The following is a 20,573-nucleotide window of genomic DNA, read 5'->3' on the forward strand; positions in this document are numbered from 1 at the left end:
CACGGCGGAGGTGACCGGAAATAAATAGATTAACGTGGCAAGGGCGATATCGACGGCGCCAGCACTAATCTGATAAGTGCTTCTTAATACTCAGGCAACGCAATGACTGCATTCGCCTTTCTGGCACCGTCTCTGGGAGCGATATTGCATCGGAACGGTTTAATTCGGCTACCAAAAAATGAGCCCCGGAAATAAACAAAAAGACCGAATAATTAAGCATACCTGACAGGTCCAGGAATGGCCTCGAAGGTCGGCAGGATTGGCTTACCGCCCTCAGTTACGGGAGTAATGTTGAACAGGGACAATACCGTTGCTATTGTGATGAAGAGCGAGGCGTCGGCTAGCCGGAGACCTGTCAAAGTGGTTGCTTTTAGATACCGCTAAAGAGAAATAAGCGAGAGCTCGTACCAGGACAAATTCTGTGAGATTCATGAACAAAATGTCAATTGAATAGAAAACAGACGCACATACCGTCTCCCAAATCCAAATATGACGTCACCAGGATTCCTCTCTGGTTTCGGTCCCAAAAACCGGGAAGGATTGAACTCATGCGGACGCTGGTGTGTCTTAGGATCGTGGGTTATGTTCCTAGAAGACACGTCATTGTACGATCGTGCCAGCTGATGTGACGGAAAAGGACCAACCATATGTTGACGATAATCATAGCACGCTCCGGAATATAGTAGCCATCTTGAACATCGGCTTGCATAGTGCAGTGGGGGAGACCTTATGAACAACGTAATGTAAATGGATAGACACACTAAGATAACCCTGTGGAACTTACTCTGGGGAACGGGAGGGTGTGTCCGAAGGATCTCTTTGCGTATGGCATCAATGTAAGGGAGCTGCGCTCTGTCCTCGAAAGATGGCAACCGGTCGCGTCCGATGACGCTGTCCAATTCAGCCTGTGCTTGTTTCTGAATATCGGGATGTAACGACATCATTAAGAAGAAGACGTGTAACGCTATGCTGGTCTAACGAGATGATCAGCAACGCCTAGGATGGATAATGGAATAGAGATTTACAGTCTCTCCTCCGGCTATCACGAACGATTGAAGTTAGCGCAAGGTTCGAGCAAAAAAACGCAGAAGTTATGCGCACCTCCGATCATTGCACCTGACGCGTGTTTCAAGTAATCTTCCTCCTCGAGTGAGATTCCCTTTTGTAGCCATTTGGATACAAACGACTCCCCGCACCTGCCTGCAGCCTAGCAACAATTAACAACGTTGAAAGAGGGGGGATGATTAGAATAGCTACCATCTGCTGCTTGACAAGGTTGAAGGGCGCGTCAACCATGACGTTGTAATGTTTCTTCCACTCGGCCGCCAGTTTCTTGAAACCGGCTCCTGGGAACCATGACGGCACGTACGAGACTGAGGTCTTTAAATCAGCGATGTGGAAGAGAAGGGCGTTACGAGAAACGTACGCATTGGAATCGCATTAACCAAAAACTCCGAGGGTTCGCATCCTTTGCCCATCTCTTCCATGGAACGAGTAGCGTTCTGGATGAAGTCGTCATTGAAAGAAACAGCTTCATGACCATATGCAATCTTAAGAATAATGGCGTCTGCGTGGCTATCGAAGAAAACGCAGATGTTGTTAGACCACGTCAAGAACAACAGTGTCACGGAGCTTACAGCGTGATATGTTCGCTGAAGTGGGTAGGCGCTTCCAGAAGGCGTCTCGCGAAGCGCCGCGCATCCTTTCTTCGTGGGGGAAGAAGGCCCTTATGGCATGATTGCTTCCCAGCTCCTGATAGACCATCTTCCTTGAACTTCGAAGCCTTCGCCCGTAAGGCATTATTCCCATCGAGAGCTTGCAGCCCATCAATTCTCCAGCCATGGGAATACGCGGTCGGTCAGAGTAGATGCTCCCCTTCTTGTCGAGCATTTCTACCGCTTTCTCGTACGTGTTTATTATGATGATGGTCATTCCGAAAACTGTTGCAGATACGATGTCGCTGCCTATCATGATGGAAATTAAAACATGGTCCGCAAGGATATAATATTGAACTCACCGTAGACCTCCCCCCACTTTGCATAAATTTCCCCCGCGTCAGTTTCAGACGGCATGTCTGAGAGAAAGGTCAGCGAGTATCTCTCGAAAGAATCGGCGGCATACCAAGCATATTTCCGATGAGGAAATGCCCTTTAGGTCCTGGAGGTAAAGCTAAACGCGGACGCCTGCGTGCAAAAAGAATTATTGAAAAAGAAAGAGCGGCAGCAAGTAGAGCATAGTCCAGCGATGTCCCCGACCACATGGTGTTACTTGCAAGAAAACAGACTCAGAAACACGCAGAGGGTACGATTAAGTAGTCGGGGGTGTATGCGGAAGAACTGCGAATTTGTGCCGACGACTTTCATATCTTGAATCCCGGGATCAGAACAACATGTGAAGGTTTCGGAAGCAGATGACAAACTTTAATAAGGCCGATTGCCTGACAATGACAGACAGCAACACATATTCAGAACGAGGAAAAGACTGCGATGAACAACTAATCGCAACCATGGATCTGTACCCATTTGTGAGCTTGGATCTGTGAACACTGACCCATTCAACGTGCGGTGTCTTTGCCCGCGGAGGTTGAGTGGCGTATTGACAGGTCAGGGAAGGATTCTGGAGGAAAAAAGTCGTTCAGTATCCCACGAATACCTCAAGCAAGCGAAACATCGGTACCAATAGACAAGGATTTCAGCTGCTTGGGTGGAAGAAACAACAATGGGCCGATGTGCGGCGTCGTCAGACGTCTTTACACGTTTGGGACCCGGCATGTGCCATTTCGACCGTGGGTCGCTATGGTTCTCCAGCGCGGTGTGGTAGATTTGGACTACCTAGATTCACTGCCAGGAAGTCTATTTCAAGACTTTCCCCCGTTGACTGAGCTTGTCCTTCCGCCTGGTTGAAGCTTCTCCAAACGTGACCGGTATACAGAATGGGCTGCACGCACAAAGTGCTCAATAAATGCGTTCAATGATCAATCAAACAAGTAATTGAAGCACTTCCTGGAAAAGAATTAGGGCGCCATTGGCAAATGAGAAAACGGTTTACTACCAAACGTGAATGGGATCCACACTCTCCCGAGTCCGGTTCGACATCCTCGTTACCGTCACCATCCTCGCCTGGAGATAATTAAATTCTAGACCTCAGATCATCCACCTACGCCGATCACTGTTGACTTAAGTGTCCGCATAGACCGGCAATGATGCGGATCCATGCTGTGCCATTATGCTCCCCGACATGAGGAGTGGCCAAACGTCGACACAACAATCAGCTTAAAAACTGTAGCTACCCGTCGGCACCTATTGGACGCAAAATGACTGCATTGTGACGTCGTAAAGCTATCTCGGATGGGTTGTCGAACGCCAAACTGTAGCCGGAATTGATCGTTTACTTCCTAAACAAGGACATCTGAGGACGCGACAAGAACAGATGATAAATAGTAAATAGATAGACTGACATCGAAGGTTGCTGCTGCGCTTTATCGTTGTTTGCCGATGACTGTGCACATTTGCATTCTGCCAGTAGATTTTGGGGCGGGGAGATCAATGCATATGGCTCAATTCCGTAAATGCACTATAAATCATCCGAAGGTCGTTAGTCTGGCGCTTGACAACGTCCTTCCCGTCGCACAGGTAACGTCGGCATCGGGCCCACCAACTTGGCGGGAAAATAATACCAATAAACAACACCTAACCTACTGTGGAGTTTGGATGTGACTCTTCTTCGAACAAAGTAGACTGACTCACTGCGACAGAACAGACACAGATGCCAACCTACCGATTGCTGACTAACCCTAGATATGTTTAACCTTTGTGACTGTGCTGGGACGTCCATGTCGTGATATCAACGTTGAGACCTCGCCAAAGAAACAGGTGTCGTGTGAGATTGCATCGTAGGGGCGGCCAAAACTGTCAGCGTAGGATTCACGTGGAGATGCATAACAAACCCTCAATAAGGTTTAAAAGCTTGTGGCGAGACACCTCCAGAATCCGGGAATAAGGAAAGACATTTCCCTCTTTCGAGGAAAGGAAAAGAAGAGTATTATTTCTCAATTCTTCGGGGTGAAAATTTTCTGACATAAAGTTGATTAGCTGGAAGGAAGCGCCTCGAACGATAGGGTTCCGTTTCCTTGAACTTAAAGGGCGAGGTGAGATAAGAAGGATGTCATCAAAGACTAACGTGAGTGCGCACCGAAGGCTGGGCCGCTTCTACGGCATGCGTTGTGCGGTGAAGAAAAGGTAATCATTGGCATGTAGAACCTACATGGAAATAAGTGAGAATTGGTCGACTATGCATCATAGAAGAGCGAAGCTTACTCATTTGGGTCTCTTCCTTGAATCTCTACTCTTTTGGTATACCATATCAAACAAACTAGCTAATTTGAGATTGACTGAGAACAAGAGCATTTCAGTTTAAGCCTAAGGAAAGAGCCAGTGAGTAGCGGAGATATAAGAATAGATGTAGATGTCGCACCTTGTTCATCAATCAAGCGCAGGTGGTGGTAGTATACCAACAGAGGTTCTATCTGTAACTCCCGCGATTCCTTAGAAGCAGTAACGGGGTAAAAAAACGCCTCGACTAGGACAAAAAAGGCGCACACATGGGAACTGGGCGCGTATAAAGTGATTCTATGCGTGTACAACCTAGTCTGGAGCCCTCGAATAGGTCGGACTGGAGCATTGTGTTGCATCTTTGAGGTAGAAAGCGGGTTGAAATGTCGTCCGGGGCAACGACTGCTTCCGAAGATCCTCGGAACAGGCACCATCTGTGCGTCGATGAGAGAAACTAGTAAGAGATCGGAATACGGCGCTTACCGGAAATGCAGCTTTCTCCAAGGCTTCACGTATTTCAACATTTTCCGAATCAAAAGCAAACCTCTGAGTGGCGAGGTAGAAACAAAGGGATTGCAAGAAAGCAAACGGAAATTCGGTGCTCGCTGAGGGTGCATATATACTCGATGCTGAACGGTATGTGAAGGTTGTCATACGATCAAAGGCATTGGATGATATCTGTCGCATGCATTGCCGAAGTTTTTGGCAGCGCCTTGACATTGAATTTTTGAGGTTTTATTACAACAATGACCACCTTTCCAAGGAACCGTATCTGGATCTGCCTTCCATAACGTCCATGATCTTTTGACAACTTTCATGCGGTCCATTTTGTAGTAAATATCTGGGCAATGCATTTCGTATAAGTCTTAAAGGTGAGCTGAGAATCGAATTGCAATGCACCCTTTTTCATGATACCCAGACGTCCTTCATCTTTCTCTTGAGTCCTCCTCGCTGTCAGCCCACTGCGGGTACTGGTTGGCTTAAGAGTCGAAGGTACCTCATCACCGTTATATGAAACACTCAGATTTTTACAGTGAAGGAGCTATCGAACAGGCATACGCAATAGAGACGCGTAGCTTCTCGTCGTGGACGTCGATGGACAAGAGGCAAATAAGCCACGTGATAGGGCGAGGATGATGTAATCCCTCAATTCCTAACCCTATTCTCGGGTTTCCGCGAACCGTCAATCTTGACTGCCTCCACTGCCGTAAGCCTATGAATTGTCTTCATAGATGGGATTTATCGTGACTCTCGGGTAAGGGCTCTGATAAATTAATTTCTGGCGCTATGTGTGTTATAAGAGAGCCTGCTAGCTACTGAGCCAGAACAGCAGTAACCTTGTCGTCATTCTCTGCCAATTATCTGCAGTCCTCCTAAAAGCCGCTTTAGTTAGGAGAATTCTTCATCCCTGTTTTTATTTGCATCGGCGTTCTATCTATCGATTCAATCACGGCGCTAGCCCCCAAGGGACCTCAAGGCCTCATGTCTAGGCCGAATCGGCACTGAGCGTGCTTGAGCTAAAACTTCGAGCGACTTATATAAGGTCGTGTATCCACGTTCCCACCTCACAAACGCTTGTCAAGTCACTCCCAACACAGATGTCAGATTCAACGCTCAGTCTGTTGAAAATCAAAGTGAGTCGTCACTCTGAGTAATCGAAGGGTCTGAGTCTAACCTGATGTTATAAAGGCCACGGAGGCATTCAAACAAGGCGACTTTGCCGTCGCACGATTGCTTTACTCGCATGCAATCGATATCAATCCCAAGGATGATGTTCACCCGTTGAATCGCTCCTTGATGAATCTGCGACTCACAAGGTACGGTTCTATTCTGTACAGACGAGGATATACTCTAACAGATCTTTATCAGATGGCAAGAAGCCGAAAAGGACGCAACAAGTGCTCTGGCGCTCTGCGAATGTAAGAAGAACGACCACAGACAAAAAGCTTACTATCGGAGGTGTCAGGCAAGGCGAGAGATGGCTGATAAGGCCGGTGCCGAAGATGGTGCGTATTTTGTCAGAGACGCCCCCCGCTCCTTCCTGATTATCAATAGATCTCCAAGCATTTGCGTCTATGTGAGGCGCCAAAGATCTCATACATACCGAGCGACAAAAGATCAATAGCGCTGTCACCACCCCAAAGCTGACCCTCGAACCTGAGTCTCTTTCACCTGAATGCCAGACTGCGCCGTCCGAACGGATGTATTTCGTCAAGGACGCCAGCAGCAGAGGTCTTGGGGCGTTCGCTGCCAGAGACATTCAGCGAGGAGACCTTATTCTAAGTGAAAAACCGCTCCTCCCCTTTCCTCACGGCGCGCCTTCCCCGGCAGAACTCCGACTAGCCGCGGAGAAACTCTCACCGAAGGAACTCTTGGTCTTTTTGTCTTTGAAAAACTCGCAATCCCACCGCGAAGACACCATCTACGGCATATACAACACCAACGCTTTCGCTGACGGTGGGATCGTCGTTGAAGCGTCACGATTCAACCATTCTTGTCGGCCAAACGCACGTTACTCATACCACGAGGCGACAAACCGCCAACGTATTTTCGCCCTCACCGAAATCCCAAAAGGGGAAGAAATATTTGTGACCTATCTCGGCGGCCGGAATGCGTACGGCGCTACGCGTAATCAGCGACAGATGAGGCTACGAGCGAAGTATAACTTTAGTTGCTCGTGTGCAGCATGCAGTCTCGACCGCCAGGAAACTTTGGAGAGTGACAGGCGCAGGTTGGAGATCGCATCCATCTGGGATCGAATGCCGATGTTTGATCCCTTTGCCTCTGGTCCCGCATATCTTCGAGCCGTTATCAGGGCAATCAATCTGATGAAGGAAGAGGGGGTACTGGGCGGATGTGGATGATTTTGCGCAGGAGGCAGCTGCATTTTGCTCATTGCACTCCGATTGGGAGTCAGCGAAGTATTGGCATGGTATCGTTTATGATGCTAGAGTGGCAGAGTTTGGAAAAGATAGCAAGCACGCGATAAAAGCTCGCAAGTACCTCGAGAATCCTCGTTCCATCGATCATGCGCAGGCGGGAATGTGCCGCGGACAATCGTTCGCTGACATTCGTTTGTAAAAATGATGTAATCTTTCGCTAGTCGCAGTATCAGTTGGATCTTCCTTTGTATAATCGTTTAGACCAATTGGGTCAAATCTTTTCACGGGCTAGCCCGTCCAGAAATAAAATAGATCAATAAGGTTCTGTCATTAGGGATGGGAAAGAAAGTCCGAAGTCGATAAAAGGTCTAATCAATTCATAACTGGAAAGAATTCGCGGCTGCGCTTTGAGATCATGTTATTGAGGTACATTATATGCTCTAAGGCTTGAATAAGACGCGTCTTAAAACTTGACGCGACTTCGACGCGCAATCGACGCGAGACGGTCACTGATCACGTGACAGTCGCGACTTTGGATCCATTGAAACCTTCCAGCTACATCTAGCAACCACAGGTCTCTCCAAGTCCATTGATACAACAGCAGCCTTTCATCCCAAAACTTCCGTTAAAAAGTGGATTCTCCATACTACAACATGCGAGGAAGACTGCTGGGCAAGAACGCGCTTCAGACACGCCACGGGGGATGTTCGAAATTAGAATGCGAGCCCTATACCATGAATAATATAGAACATGTAGTGGCACAAACAACTTTTATTTCGCCTCTTTTCCGCTGAAGATGCGGATGTTCCTTCTCATTAACCGACTTCTTGGCGTGGTAAACGCCGGTTGTGATTTTACCGCCACTCGTTTCAAAGACTCCATTGGCTACGGTTTAACGTTCAGCATCCTGCAAGTTCCAAGGGAGGGTTAGATCATGCAGCTTGGGCAAAGATTGAACAAGTACAAGGCATTACCTTCTGGCTCAGACAGTAAATAATACCGCTTTCACCGTAGTGATGATATTCAAGGATATACGAGGTGAAATCCTTTATTACCGCTTTTTGCAAGAGCTCTTAGAAGTAATGCTATAGTGGATAGATCCTCGGATTCAAGGTGGTTGTCGAAAGAGGGGTTGAACGTTGGCATAGTCATAGTGGGTGCCACTTTCAGCTACGGGAGGAATAGGTAGATATATGGAAGAATAAAACATGTGGGGACCGACATGATGGGTTCGACAATTAAGCTTGGGCATTTCGTGTGATATTCAGGAAGGTGTATGTCTCATTGAAAGCTCACCGTTCAAGTGCTTGTCCCAACTACAAGCGCTGGCCGCTATGATGATTCTGTCTGCACCGAACGAGACAATTTCCAGCACATACCCTTCTCGTAGGAATACAGTTATGCTTAAATGCTCAAACAGATGCAGTTTCTCTTCTTGTTCCCTCGCCTGACCATCCAAGCACAATGCTTCTCGATGCTTATACATTCGCGCCTTTGATCTAATTGCGGCCGGCGCTTGGCCCATATGGTCTCTGGGATTCTTTTTCAAACTATCATCTTTGTCGATTCGATGCAGTGTGGAAAACAAAAATACTGTACAACTTACAATGTAACAAGTCAACTTTTCGCTTTCCATCGTTAAGTAAGCGTCTGCCATTCTGTTCACGTTTGATTCCTGTCACAGTGAGACTTGATGCTCTAGAAGGATCACAATCAACCATATTCTAACGCGTCGTCAGTACTCCCGAACGAATCCTGGTAATCGCTCTTCCCCTTTCTGATCACAGTCTCACACCGTCGTCGAGCATTAGAGTGAAGACAAAGATGGATTATCACAATAAAATGCTTAATGAAAGAAAAATCACAACGCGGAGGAAGCTTACGAAGCAGTGGGTTGGCACTAGCCACCCATTTAGTCCAACTGATGGAACAAGCGAAAACAATTATCTCGGCAGGCAGACTCCGCCAATATCATCTCATGACTGCACACGCAACCCTCGTTCTAGCATGGCTGGCTAACTCTTAAATCGTTCTCCGGCCCGAATATCCAAGACTCTCATTCCCTTGGCAAGGTGACAAGTACAAGTTCACAAGAAACATCGATTTCCGAATAGAAGAAAATACAGCTTAGCATACCATGGAAAGTATCCGATGTGAAATCCTTACTTAGGTGCACGCCAAGTAGCGAGGCGTTTGTTGTACAGGGCCAATACATGATCCTAGACCCATCAATCAGGAAAGAAGGCGAAGCGAAAAGCAATATGACCAACCGCATAGAAAGTGTCTTTCACACTCTTCCTCTCCTTCAGCTTGGCCCAATAGCTCCTCAAGGGGGCGTACTTCTCATCCGTCTGAAGCGTCTCCCACACCTTCTTTCCTTCTCCGACTGCAAATCCCCCTAAATCATTCGAGAACGCCAGCTCGAGTCTCGCAAGGAAAGGTGCAACGGCAACATCCGCAATACTAAACTCATCCCCTACGGCCCACTTTCCTTCACCAGCAAGTTGTCCCTGCAGGGCCTCGATAGCCTTGTACAGAGCCTCGGGCGACTCTCCGCGGAATTGAAACCCGGCATAGGCGGGGGAGAATTTGTTGGAGAAGCTATCGATGAAGAAACGGGCTTTGGCCCGCGTAACGGGGTCCGAAGGGAGGAGGTGCGATGACGGGAAAAGATCCGCAATGAACTCGACGAGAATAAGAGATTCTGCGAGTTTCGTGGATTCAGGCGATGGTGTGTCAGCTGGGACTTTAGGGCCACCGTACGCGATGGCAGGAACCTGAGAATGGCATTAGGAATAGTAGAGATGAGATATGGAGACGTACCTTGCTCGCAGGATTCACTCGGGGTGCGTACCATTCAGGCTTGTTCTGGAGGTCGATTTCGTAGCGGGTATATGGAGTTTGCGCTTCAGCGAGGGCGATCTCGGTCTGTACGAGCTATGAGAAATTGACACAAACTGCGAATATTCACCGAAGCGTACCCTTTGTGCATACGGGCACACCTAGTTTCTCATGAGCCGTCATTAGATGTTGTTTCAACTCGAGTAGCTCACCTTTGCCGTGTAGAGGGTCAGTGGTTCAGCGGTAGTCATTGTGGTAGAATAGATAGCGAGAGAGAATTGTAAGCCAGGATTTATAAGAGGATGAGCGCGCCATCATGATGCAATTTCGCATTTGTCAGAAGAGATTTGTAAGGCTTGTTCCTATCTTTAGCGTTCAATGAAGGGAATATAACCTCGTGGGACTTACAAAGACGTATTCAGGCCGAAAAAAAGGGATGAACGGAGGGAACAGAGTTACCTTGCGACTAGCTGCATGGCTGCGGTTCACCCTAGTTCTCTTCTCTTGCGGCCGTAAGGTATGCGTCATCGTCTACAGTGCTTCCTTTGTTTCGTCATTATGACGCCTTGACCAACCTTTGATGGTGCGGATGGTTTGTGTTCGATGGTACAAGTGCGTCCTGTCCTTCTTTTAAGCGTTGAAGGGAACAAGGCAACACAACGGGTGGCGGTCTCATTGTAACCACTCGGGATGAGCAGAGCAAGACGAAATGCAATTCAGAATACGTAATGATAGCACCGATAGGGAAAACTTCCTACGAGTCAATTATTAGACGGCCAAATACTCGACAAAAAAGCTTGGTCGTACATTGATCCAAAAGCCAACCCAGACCAGATTCCTTCATGCTATCTGCCCAAGTCTCTGCTTCCAGCTTCGTAAACACTCTCGAATCTCTGATAGTCCCCTCCCCTAACCTGGCGCCATCCCAAGTAGCTTTCTCCTTCCCGTACAGATGGACACACCCCGGGAGATTCTCTGCCCACAGAAAGTATCCTCCCTCTTTCCTAACCACTTCAGTATCCAGCTGCAGCAGCCACACTTTGTGGTACTCCGAAAAAAACAGGTCAGCTGTTTTTGGAACCTGGCTGGCGTCGGAAAGATGGATAAACCCGTCCTTGGCATCGAGAGCACTCAGTGGGAGTGAATGCGGTAAGGGTGAAGGTGGAGCATCGGGAATAATCTTGTACACAAGACGAGGGATAGGGATATCAGTCATTTTGGAAACAGAATTTATCGACGTCAAAGTAGGAGAGAAGACGGGTCGGGCCGTAAATACGGCACGTGACGCGCTGTCGTTGCGGTCACGCCAGTGAGTGCTCTTGGCCATCACCTACCCCGATGTCGACGGTCTCTCCGTACCAAAATCTTGTTATACGATTATAATCGTCCAATTTTCGAGAAACCTGTATGTTCTACTCGGGTGCCTAGGATATTCCTCCCCAATTTGTTCTCAATAGCGCTCTGACGACCCAGGGAAGCCGGAAAAAGGCATCGCATTCGACCATTTATATTGTAAACCTGCCGCAGATGTTCGGCCGAAAGAATAGGTATATTTTGACACGTAGTGGTGCCACTTTCAAATTTCCAGCTGAATTCTCCGTCGTATAGATGATCTGTCAAGAAATGCTGTGCGCGCTTGGTATCTGATAAGATAGAATCGAATTTCTCGTATCAGATAACGCTATCTTTTCTTTACGATAATGACCGTTATCGTTCTTGGTGCCGCACATGGTGGTGAGTGATCTTCATTTCTTTCTGTGATCTTCGAAGCTCTGATACAATCCTATCTTAATAGGATCAAGGGCTGCTCAGATATTGGCTGCCGGGATGCCAAAGGGCTGTAGGATTCAACTAATTGATAGAAACAGGTTCGTCTTTCTCCTCATTAAATCATCCTGGTGGCTCATCTATGATGCATTTAGACATGCCAACCGTCCGATTTTCTCTTGACAGCATTCCCGTTGCACTGACACGCGTAATAGATATTTACGTCCTCCCCTTTGTTGGCATTGACTAATTTAGACCAGAGTTCGCGACAGACATTGCTGCGGTATATCCGAAGAAGAATATCACTCTGCTTCATTCGAGGAACAGGCTGCTTCCTCGGTTTGATGAGGGGACGCATCTTGAGAATACGTCACATTAATCACTGATGACCATTTCCAAGTTCGACTCACCGGGCCATAGTTCTCCAGTCCACGGAATCTCTGGGTATTGAGGTAATCCTCGGCGTGCGTCTAGACATGCCCTTCGCCGATAAATGCAACGAGCGAGAGCAGCGCATGGTGAAGACCCTGTCGGGGAGAGAAATTGTCGCCGATCTAATAGTAATTCTCCGCCTAGATCTTCAATATATTTCTCACTCCTTTACAGTTACTTTGCACTGGCCAAAAGCCGAATACCGTCTTGCTCAAAGACATGAACCCTCACACTATCGACGTCAAAACAGGATTGGCGCAGGTTTTGAGGACACTCCAGCTCTCTGGCTTGAATTCTGGAATAGCGACATTGCCGGCAGCCATTGAATAGATCTCGCTAGACGGAAGGTCCGACCCCGGACAAGACCAAGGGCAGGAGACTACTCAATATCCGCACATATTTGTTATAGGATATGCTACAGACGCTTTCGGTGCCATCAAACCTGGACATAACGCCTATTTCCAGGCTTGTCTATACCTCATCCCGCCATTACGTTGATGTGACTGATGTATTTCTAGGGCGAGGTAGCAGCGCGGAATGTTCTTAGACTTATCAATGGCAGCGAGAAGCCGCTAGAGCTATATACGCTTGGTTCGCCGACTATCAAAGTCTCGTTGGGAGTTGTAAGTCAATCGGAAAGCTTCATGTGAGTTTTGGTCTTGACGTTTCTCTAGACCAAGGGTGTGTACCAGATAGACGGTATCATTGGTGTGAATAATGATGGCGTTGAGGACTTGCAGGCTTCTGCTGTATGGGCGTATTATGGTATTCGAGTGGAAGACGAGAAGGAGATGTATGATTAGGGGTGTCTACTATTTCATATCTTGCCTATGCCACCTTGCAGTATTTTTACACCGTTCATTCGCTAATATCTATGTACTAGTCAAAATCCCTACGTCTACCACCGGCTCTCTTGATTTCTAAAGCTGGCCTTGAATTTACCAACACCATGATTGAACACGTGATGAGGACGTTCCTCTTCAACCGACAACGACGTGCTAGCCGCCGGCGCCGCCAAAGGTCCAGGGTCCTCCCGCTTAGCGTTCACAGGAATTTTGCGAGCGTAACCGTTTGCAGTTTAAGGCAGTGAATGACTTTGTCTCCATTTCTTTTCGTTCTTCTGATTACACTTATCATCCACAGGTTTTTCCGATCAGAGGGTCACCAAAAGCAAAAGAGCCCCAGATTTACCGTGTCACTCAGACAATTTGTGTCTATTATTGTGGATATTATCTTGGTGAGACTCAGCCTAGTTCGTGTCAATTGCTTTAGGTATAATTCACGCCATCTTCGTAATTACGCGTTTATCTACTGCAAGCGAGCTCTATCAAGAACTAAAGAGACTCTATCATTTAAGTCCTTCACGTTCTCTCCTATAACGGAATATGAAATCCCTAAACCTGACAAGACCCGCTCGAAAATGCCAAAGCATTCTTTACCGTTATCTAAATGCCTCGTACCATCATCCACCAACCACTCTTCCACCGGAGCTAGGAGAAAAAAGATGGAGGACAATTTCATATATTCTGCGAGGGTCTCTTGGAAGTTATCCTTCTTCGACAGGCTCTCCGATCGCTCCTTCCCATCAAGGTCTGACGCTCCAGTCAACACGGCGTAGACAATCGGATCCACCGCCGACCGATCAAATACCTGCACAGGATAAGATCCTCGAGTCTCTCTCTCGCGATCTATCTGCGCGTCCATGATGGCCTCTTGCATCTCTAGCAGACCTATGTGCGCCTTCGTGAACCCTCGTTCCTTGATGACAGTGCGTGCCACCTCCGTGATGTATGCGGGGCCGTGCAGATCTAACTTCTTTGCAAGGGCGGTGCACAATGTCGACTTTCCTGTCGACTGATACCGAACTCCCGGATCAGTACATGTCAATTTGTTCAGTAGACATCAAGAGGCACTGACCGATGGACCAACAGCGTAAATGCGAGTGCAGCTATCCTGATTGAAGTCTTTCGTTGTCATGGCTGATCGACGTCTGGGAATGGAAGGGAATACCTGGTTCCGACAATCGACCCGAACTCTTCTTCTTCCTACGGTCACGATACCAAAGGTCTGTTAAGCGCCCGTTCCTATCAGATCATCTACCATCACCTATATGCCATGCCTCACGTCCTTCGTGCTAATTGTACGAAAGATGACGACTCATGGTCATTTCAAGTTCCGCCAGCTCTCCTTATGTCTCGCCAGAGACAAGGTCGGATCATCGGGAAATTTGTTAGATTTAACGGCGCAGAAATGCTACTTGAGACGGCCGAATTCTCCAGCAATCGCATTCTCCAATCTGATGTCCCCTCAAAGTTTATCCTTGTTGCGTTTGGTGCTTTGAGACTTCCTGATACCAGGCTCAGAGAGTCGGGAGACTTCATTGCGCGATTTTTGAAGGAAGGGCTGTTCTTGAATGGGGTTCAATATCGATTTTATCACCACAGCAATAGCCAGTTGGTACGTTTCTCTTACTTTAAGCTGTTATATACAACTCAGGGTTCATTTAGAGAGGCCGCAGTTGTTTCCTCCGTGAAGCGAAGACTGACAAAGAGCTTGACGATCGCATTTACGAGCTGGGAAGCTTTGGCAAAATTATGAATGTTGCAAAACGTAAGCTCTTGATTCTTCTTTGTTTGATCAACGATGCCCACTGGTTGATAGGCGCAAAGTGAATTGGCTTATTGTACTCAGAGTCACAGCTCGACTTCCAGCTTAACCCGAATCTTATTGCAGATATTCCCGATATCGTGTCTGGGGGTGTCGAATTCTCAGATGGATGCGGCCTTATGTCTCAACGACTAGCAGTTCAAGTCAGTAAAAGTAAGAAAATTATCTTTCGTGGAGTAAGGTATACGCCGTGCGTATTTCAGATAAGGTATTTCTATCACTAACGTACGTCAGCGCCTATACTGATAGTATTTATTCATCTCAAGGTACTTGGGATATAAAGGTGTTTTGACGCTTCACCCCAAGCTGGATGCAGACTTGCGGAGGGAGAAGAAGCAGTTCGATGAGGAGGAAAAGCAACGTGCTGATAAGTGTAAGAAAGAGGGGACTGAGTAGGTATTCACAGTTCATCAGCGTAACTCTGCACTAACTTAAAGTTAGATTTGTACCGCGACACTTTGCGGATATTGCTATCAAACATCCTCTCGCTCAGTTCCGCAAGAGCATGAAAAAGTTCACCACGACCGAAAACCCCACATTCTCCGTTGTCGGGTATTCTAAACCCTACACCTTCGGACGCCTGAATAACGAGATCATCGTGCTTCTTTCTAGTCTTGGCATTCCAAACGAGAACTTTCTGAAGAAGCAAGACGAGTACTTTGATTGGCTCCGTCGTGCATCTTATGACCCTATGGCAGCGGTCGATTTTCTTTCTGTTGTTAAGGATTTCGAAGCTGCCGAAAGGGTCCTTCTCGACGGTTTAGACGATCCTAGAGTTTCTGCGGAAATCCGCCGTTTTCAGCAGAAAGAAATCGCAGATTTCCGAAAAGATGGGAAGAAAGAGCGATCACGGATGATCATCAAGAAATCGCGGAAAATATATGGTGTTTGCGATCCATTCCAGGTACTCAAGGAAGGACAAGTTCATATACGAATCACGACTGGAAGAGGTGGTCCTTCTACACCCATCCACGGAGACGTTTTAGTTGTGCGGAACCCATGTTTACATGCAGGTTTGTCCCAGAATAATCACAGCCACCCTAGTATAGCTCATTTATTTCTAGGTGACTGCCTCAAATTAAGAGCAGCGCACCATGAAAAGCTGTCGCACCTGGTAGATTGCATTGTTTTTGCATCGGTAGCTCGGCGTGGACACCAGTCTGCACCATCCATGAGCAGTGGTGGCGATCTCGATGGTTAGGCCCCCTTTGTTACATCTACTACATGGTTCTCACTCCGTCCTTTCGCATATAGGTGACGAATATTTTGTCTGTTGGGATCCTGATTTAGTTCCTGTGTATAACGTTTGAGTAGCCGTACGATTATCCTCCAAATAAGGAACGAGTCAACAAGACTGTCACGCGCGAAGATTTGGCAAGGCATTTCGCACAGTATAACAAGTGCGTGTGATTTTCTTCATGAGTCGATAGTTTCTAACATTATCATATCGTTATACTTAATAGTGCTGGACTGGCACGGGTAGCCGCCCTACACTCAAAGTGGGCGAAGAGCAGCCCCAAGGGTGCACTATGCTCCGAGTGTCAAGAATTGAACGCACTGCACTCGCAATCAGTAGACGGTGCCTCTATCAAAATACCTGACAGATTGACATCGCCTCCCGAACCTCCTGAAGGTTCGGAGTTTATCATCAAAGCTCTCGCCGATGCTGCTTCCGAGTTTGCTGCCTCGTTCACGGCTGAAATGGCAACCGTCGGCGACTTGACATCCACTGTCGACACGGAGGATGCAGAAGAGCTTATCATACAGCTTCTGCGAAGCAAGCAATCAGCTCTTTCTGAGTACGAACTATATAGCCTCGCCTACCGCTTAGCACTCAGGCATTCCCTCGATCACCGCGTATTTCTCAGCTACATCGATTGCGGCGCTTTAACGACTGATCAAAAATACTCACTTAGTTTTGCCCTGAATCTTTCCCGCGAGGAACACGCGAGTCTTTGGAATTCTTTGCTTCGTTCCGATTTACTGGGACCGACGGAAATGTATCAAAGAAACCTGGCACAGCCATTTTCATTGCAGCGTCTATATTCATCCAAGGTTCAAGGACACGCGACATTTTTTACGTATCTACAAATGGCCCTCCAGGACTTCACTAGAAAAGTGTTACTTCTGAAGGTGAGTCGCTAGTGTGTATCTTAGAACATACACAACTGACTTAAGATGATAACTTAGACCGACGACCGATTTGTACTCGCCGTGTTCATAAGGGGAATGTTTCCATGGGACGAAGACCCGGAAGTCAACGAGAACGTGGTTGTCTGCTCGTTTTTACCCCACACATCAGGGAATTTTTCATCCTATCGACCGTGTACCTCTGGGTATCGGCTGTATTGCAGTTCTACGAACTTACAGCTCTATAACAAGCATAGAGCAGACTCATTTGTGTTTCTAACACGTCCTCCGAAAGCATCAGGAGCCGAAGTGGCTATGAGTGTCGCCCTGCAGAAAATATCCAACAAAGTTCGGCAGGTATGGCTTCAATTGTATGAAATGAAGTTTTGTGCGCTCATTGTAATATAGAATGTCGGTAGAGTCCATCGAGAACCAATCACTGGAATCGAGCTGCACGTCGTTTCAAATCGGGACCGTATTTCTCATCAGTTGTTCGATTTGTGGTTTGAACAGTACGCAAATCCATGGTTAATCATGTATGCTCCTAGCTGATGGAAGTACAGTGTTCCTACGGAAACTCGCGTGCGACGCTTCGATCGTGAAATTCGTTCGTACACTCTCAATGATCTTTCAGCAATTGACTGGAGTTCCACCGAGGAACCGCAACCGCGGCACATCAGAGATCTATTCCAGAAAAAGCTAATGGTCAATGAGTTCACGAGTCGGCTGTCGGATACGACACCGGAGCAGTGGAGAGACATCGTCCAGTTTGCTTTAATGTACCATGCGGAGGAAGAAGTGTTCTGGATCTTTGCCTTTGTCATTTCCCAGCCGCTACCCCTTCGACGCGAAAGCGTGATGGGTTTGATGGAGTCGCATCCACCATTGGTTTTCAGCTTACTGAAGAAATACCCACCCGACGAGACCGAAAACGTATTACTGCCAGAAACAAAGGCTTTCGAACGGTCTATCCTTCACAACCTTATCCGATCCGCCAATGGCCTAAGCTTGGCTACCCTAGTTGCTTTGGAGAAGCTCTCGGGAACCATCGCGCATTTATCCGCCGACGTGTACTTTGATCTCTTGATGCAAACAGCGCTATCCGTTCGTGCACCTCAAGTCGTCCAAGAGGTCCTATTTGTTCTCAATGATAGCCGTGCGACTCTGCCGGACATCCCACCGGAGCAAAAATATGGGAACAAATTCGCACTTGGTATCGCTTTCGACAGAGCCGAAGAAGCTGCCGACGAATGCCCTTGCAACGAAGATGGACGACCGAGAAAGCAGCGGACAGCTCCCGTCAAAACAACGATGCAGCCGGTCCCTGAAAATCCGCTTCAGGTCAAAGTACCCATCCGGGTTGATTCCCGAACACCTATACGCCTTCATTCCCATGTGAGACTTCAGGCTGTTTCGGAGGCTGAGAAGACAGCCACGGTCGAGGTGCCAGTGCTCGATGGTGTAGTCGTGCAATCTATGAAGGGTGAAATGACGATCGAGTTGCAACACCCTCCCCCACCGGAAATGGAGAGGATGGACTGGAATATGTATAATGCAGGCAGTATAGGTATGCCTGACGCGTATCTGCACACGATTTGGCTCTGATGGATTGGTATACAGCGACTTCGAAGGCGATGATGGACGCCCTCATACGATTACTGATGGAGAAGGATGAGTGCTGCCGGTATCACCATCTCATTACAGGCGAAGCATCCAGCGAAGCATTCCCTGCGGTTATCCCTGGCCCCGTTGCAGAATTCACATATGGACAGGATCTGAACGAGAGCCAGATTGAGGCAATCAAGTCATGCGAGGCGCCTTTATCTCTAATCTGGGGACCTCCAGGTGAATATCGCAAGCTGCATTAGAACTTGAGATGACTTACTCGCTCCTTCATAGGTACCGGTAAAACCACCGTAGTAGTGCAGATACTCCTCAAACTCCTACAAAGTTCCCAAGAGAAGCCGAAGATCTTGATGACGGCATCGACTCATAATGGTGAATATCCCTCCAGTAACGCCGAGCACATATACAGCTGACACATGTTCCGAAGCTGTGGATAACGTCTTAGAGAGATTCGTCAAGGAAAACAATGAGGGTCATTACCTCCGAGACGAACAGATCCTCCGCGTCGCCACGGATGTATCCAAAGTTAACAAGGATCTACAAGGTTTCACGATCGATGCACGCGTCGGTGGCGACATGAATGAGAATAACAGGCTGTTCAAACAGGCGCAGAAGCGGCTTGAAGATGCAACTCTAGTATTCACGACATGCGCAGGTAAGCGACCCGGGTTTGATGATATCACAATGCTGAAGCCTAGGTCGTTAGGTGCCGGCCTTGGCATCCTACGTAAATCTGATTTTGATATCGCCCTCATCGATGAAGCATCTCAGATAACAGAGCCCTGCGCCCTCATCCCGCTCGTCAAAGGAACCCAGCGCGCGATTCTAGTCGGTGATCAGTAAGATTCGAGACTGTAGAAACGAAGCACTACTGACTTAGCATCCTGCAGTGTCCAGCTACGCCCGACAGTCAAGAAGCTAGGTAAAGCTCTCGAATTCGACGTATCCTTACTTGAGCGTCTATACACCGGCGATGACAGACCTGGGATATCTAAAACGATGCTTGATGTAAGTTCCATAGAGCAGTGAGGACGCCAGTGGCTTACAGAATGATGTTAGATCCAGTACCGATTCCCTCAAGAACTCGCCGAATTCCCTTCTAGAGAGTTCTATGAAGGTCGACTCCGATCAGGAATCACTGACAGCTTGGCGGTTCTCTCGGTTCTCACCGAGACACGCTTTCCGTGGCCTGTGCGCCCACCTCTAAACATCCCCATACCGACCGTCTTCATCCAATGCTCAACGGAAGAAGATATGGGCGGACTTTCCAAGAGCAACGTTGGCCAGGTGGAAGTCGTCCACGCCGCGATATCGCATCTGACTCCATCTGAAATATCCATTACCGTATTATCGCCATACAGGAAGCAGATCGACGAGCTCAAACACAGGCTCTCTTCCCACATTACCTGCGCGACCATCGATTCGTTCCAAGGAAGGGAGAGCGATGTCATCATCTTCTCGTCCGTGCGGTCCAATGCTGAGCGTGATATTGGTTTCGTCGACGATGCCAGACGACTGAATGTCATGTGGACGCGCGCACGGAAGGCTTTGATCATCGTGGGTGATAGGCCAACTATGGAAAGTAATGCCTTGTGGAAAAGGGCTCTGTCGGCATGCACGGAAGTGACGCTCGAAATGGAGGAGAAGAATTGAAGAATTATATTGTACAACGTCCGTCTTATGCTCAATATTCATCTTGTAACAATGTCTCTATTGGTCACCTGGATTTGGCATTGAGATCAGTCTCTGCGTTGAAGTTAATGGTATTTACTCACTAATTTTCTTCTATGGTGCGACTTTCCTCCAAGTTTTTCGCCTTCAAAGATTTTTCGACCGCGTTGACCTAGCCCAAACCATTACAGAAGACTAGTCACGGAACAGTGTTCATCGTGCACTT

The 20,573-nt window shown here is 47.7% G+C and overlaps 9 protein-coding genes across 9 annotated transcripts; 5 read left to right on the forward strand and 4 right to left on the reverse strand.

Annotated features, from left to right (window-relative positions):
• Nucleotides 1-83: 83 nt before the first annotated feature.
• On the reverse strand, nt 84-2,260 carry EV420DRAFT_1645789 (cytochrome P450; the record flags this gene model as incomplete). Its single annotated transcript, XM_060477820.1, has 13 exons — nt 84-168; nt 223-352; nt 409-419; nt 472-588; nt 645-726; nt 785-974; nt 1,026-1,039; nt 1,102-1,207; nt 1,258-1,373; nt 1,427-1,567; nt 1,638-1,964; nt 2,018-2,074; nt 2,122-2,260. 13 exons carry the CDS (start codon nt 2,258-2,260, stop codon nt 84-86), a joined length of 1,515 nt encoding a protein of 504 aa, XP_060327974.1.
• Nucleotides 2,261-5,517: 3,257 nt separating this feature from the next.
• EV420DRAFT_1559086 (uncharacterized protein) lies at nt 5,518-7,614 on the forward strand. The gene is made up of 5 exons (XM_060473767.1): nt 5,518-5,965; nt 6,021-6,148; nt 6,201-6,337; nt 6,414-7,174; nt 7,206-7,614. The coding sequence occupies exons 1-5, from the start codon at nt 5,930-5,932 to the stop codon at nt 7,410-7,412; spliced, it is 1,269 nt and encodes a 422-aa protein (XP_060327975.1). The 5' UTR covers nt 5,518-5,929; the 3' UTR covers nt 7,413-7,614.
• A 1,689-nt stretch (nt 7,615-9,303) lies between these two features.
• EV420DRAFT_694072 (glutathione S-transferase) lies at nt 9,304-10,384 on the reverse strand. The gene is made up of 5 exons (XM_060483123.1): nt 10,267-10,384; nt 10,195-10,215; nt 10,037-10,141; nt 9,484-9,990; nt 9,304-9,432 (listed from the first exon to the last, which is right to left on the reverse strand). The coding sequence occupies exons 1-5, from the start codon at nt 10,303-10,305 to the stop codon at nt 9,376-9,378; spliced, it is 729 nt and encodes a 242-aa protein (XP_060327976.1). The 5' UTR covers nt 10,306-10,384; the 3' UTR covers nt 9,304-9,375.
• A 1-nt stretch (nt 10,385) lies between these two features.
• Nucleotides 10,386-11,328, reverse strand: EV420DRAFT_694044 (uncharacterized protein). The gene is made up of 2 exons (XM_060483122.1): nt 10,514-11,328; nt 10,386-10,457 (listed from the first exon to the last, which is right to left on the reverse strand). The coding sequence occupies exon 1, from the start codon at nt 11,268-11,270 to the stop codon at nt 10,809-10,811; it is 462 nt and encodes a 153-aa protein (XP_060327977.1). The 5' UTR covers nt 11,271-11,328; the 3' UTR covers nt 10,386-10,457; nt 10,514-10,808.
• A 752-nt stretch (nt 11,329-12,080) lies between these two features.
• On the forward strand, nt 12,081-13,056 carry EV420DRAFT_1273791 (uncharacterized protein; the record flags this gene model as incomplete). The annotated part of the gene is made up of 6 exons (XM_060467785.1): nt 12,081-12,190; nt 12,222-12,381; nt 12,428-12,514; nt 12,584-12,722; nt 12,782-12,876; nt 12,928-13,056. Coding segments are annotated over 6 exons (720 nt in total), but the record flags the coding sequence as incomplete, so codon positions are not given.
• Nucleotides 13,057-13,450: 394 nt separating this feature from the next.
• EV420DRAFT_1559138 (AAA domain-containing protein) lies at nt 13,451-14,284 on the reverse strand. The gene is made up of 2 exons (XM_060473768.1): nt 14,171-14,284; nt 13,451-14,107 (listed from the first exon to the last, which is right to left on the reverse strand). The coding sequence occupies exons 1-2, from the start codon at nt 14,228-14,230 to the stop codon at nt 13,562-13,564; spliced, it is 606 nt and encodes a 201-aa protein (XP_060327979.1). The 5' UTR covers nt 14,231-14,284; the 3' UTR covers nt 13,451-13,561.
• Nucleotides 14,285-14,307: 23 nt separating this feature from the next.
• EV420DRAFT_694343 (uncharacterized protein) lies at nt 14,308-15,049 on the forward strand. Its single transcript, XM_060483127.1, has 3 exons — nt 14,308-14,710; nt 14,761-14,863; nt 14,915-15,049. Exons 1-3 carry the CDS (start codon nt 14,369-14,371, stop codon nt 14,923-14,925), a joined length of 456 nt encoding a protein of 151 aa, XP_060327980.1. The 5' UTR covers nt 14,308-14,368; the 3' UTR covers nt 14,926-15,049.
• EV420DRAFT_694259 (RNA-dependent RNA polymerase) lies at nt 14,817-16,457 on the forward strand. The gene is made up of 7 exons (XM_060483125.1): nt 14,817-14,863; nt 14,915-15,128; nt 15,187-15,312; nt 15,362-15,933; nt 15,985-16,116; nt 16,175-16,320; nt 16,384-16,457. The coding sequence occupies exons 2-6, from the start codon at nt 15,040-15,042 to the stop codon at nt 16,228-16,230; spliced, it is 975 nt and encodes a 324-aa protein (XP_060327981.1). The 5' UTR covers nt 14,817-14,863; nt 14,915-15,039; the 3' UTR covers nt 16,231-16,320; nt 16,384-16,457.
• Nucleotides 16,458-19,724, forward strand: EV420DRAFT_694266 (AAA domain-containing protein). The gene is made up of 8 exons (XM_060483126.1): nt 16,458-17,053; nt 17,111-17,407; nt 17,459-17,562; nt 17,614-18,617; nt 18,671-18,895; nt 18,950-19,048; nt 19,104-19,331; nt 19,383-19,724. The coding sequence occupies exons 1-8, from the start codon at nt 16,622-16,624 to the stop codon at nt 19,517-19,519; spliced, it is 2,526 nt and encodes an 841-aa protein (XP_060327982.1). The 5' UTR covers nt 16,458-16,621; the 3' UTR covers nt 19,520-19,724.
• The last annotated feature ends 849 nt before the right edge of the window (nt 19,725-20,573 follow it).

The sequence above is a fragment of the Desarmillaria tabescens genome (assembly GCF_030435595.1).
Source record: "Desarmillaria tabescens strain CCBAS 213 chromosome Unknown EV420scaffold_31, whole genome shotgun sequence".
NCBI classification, from domain to species: Eukaryota; Fungi; Basidiomycota; class Agaricomycetes; order Agaricales; family Physalacriaceae; genus Desarmillaria; species Desarmillaria tabescens.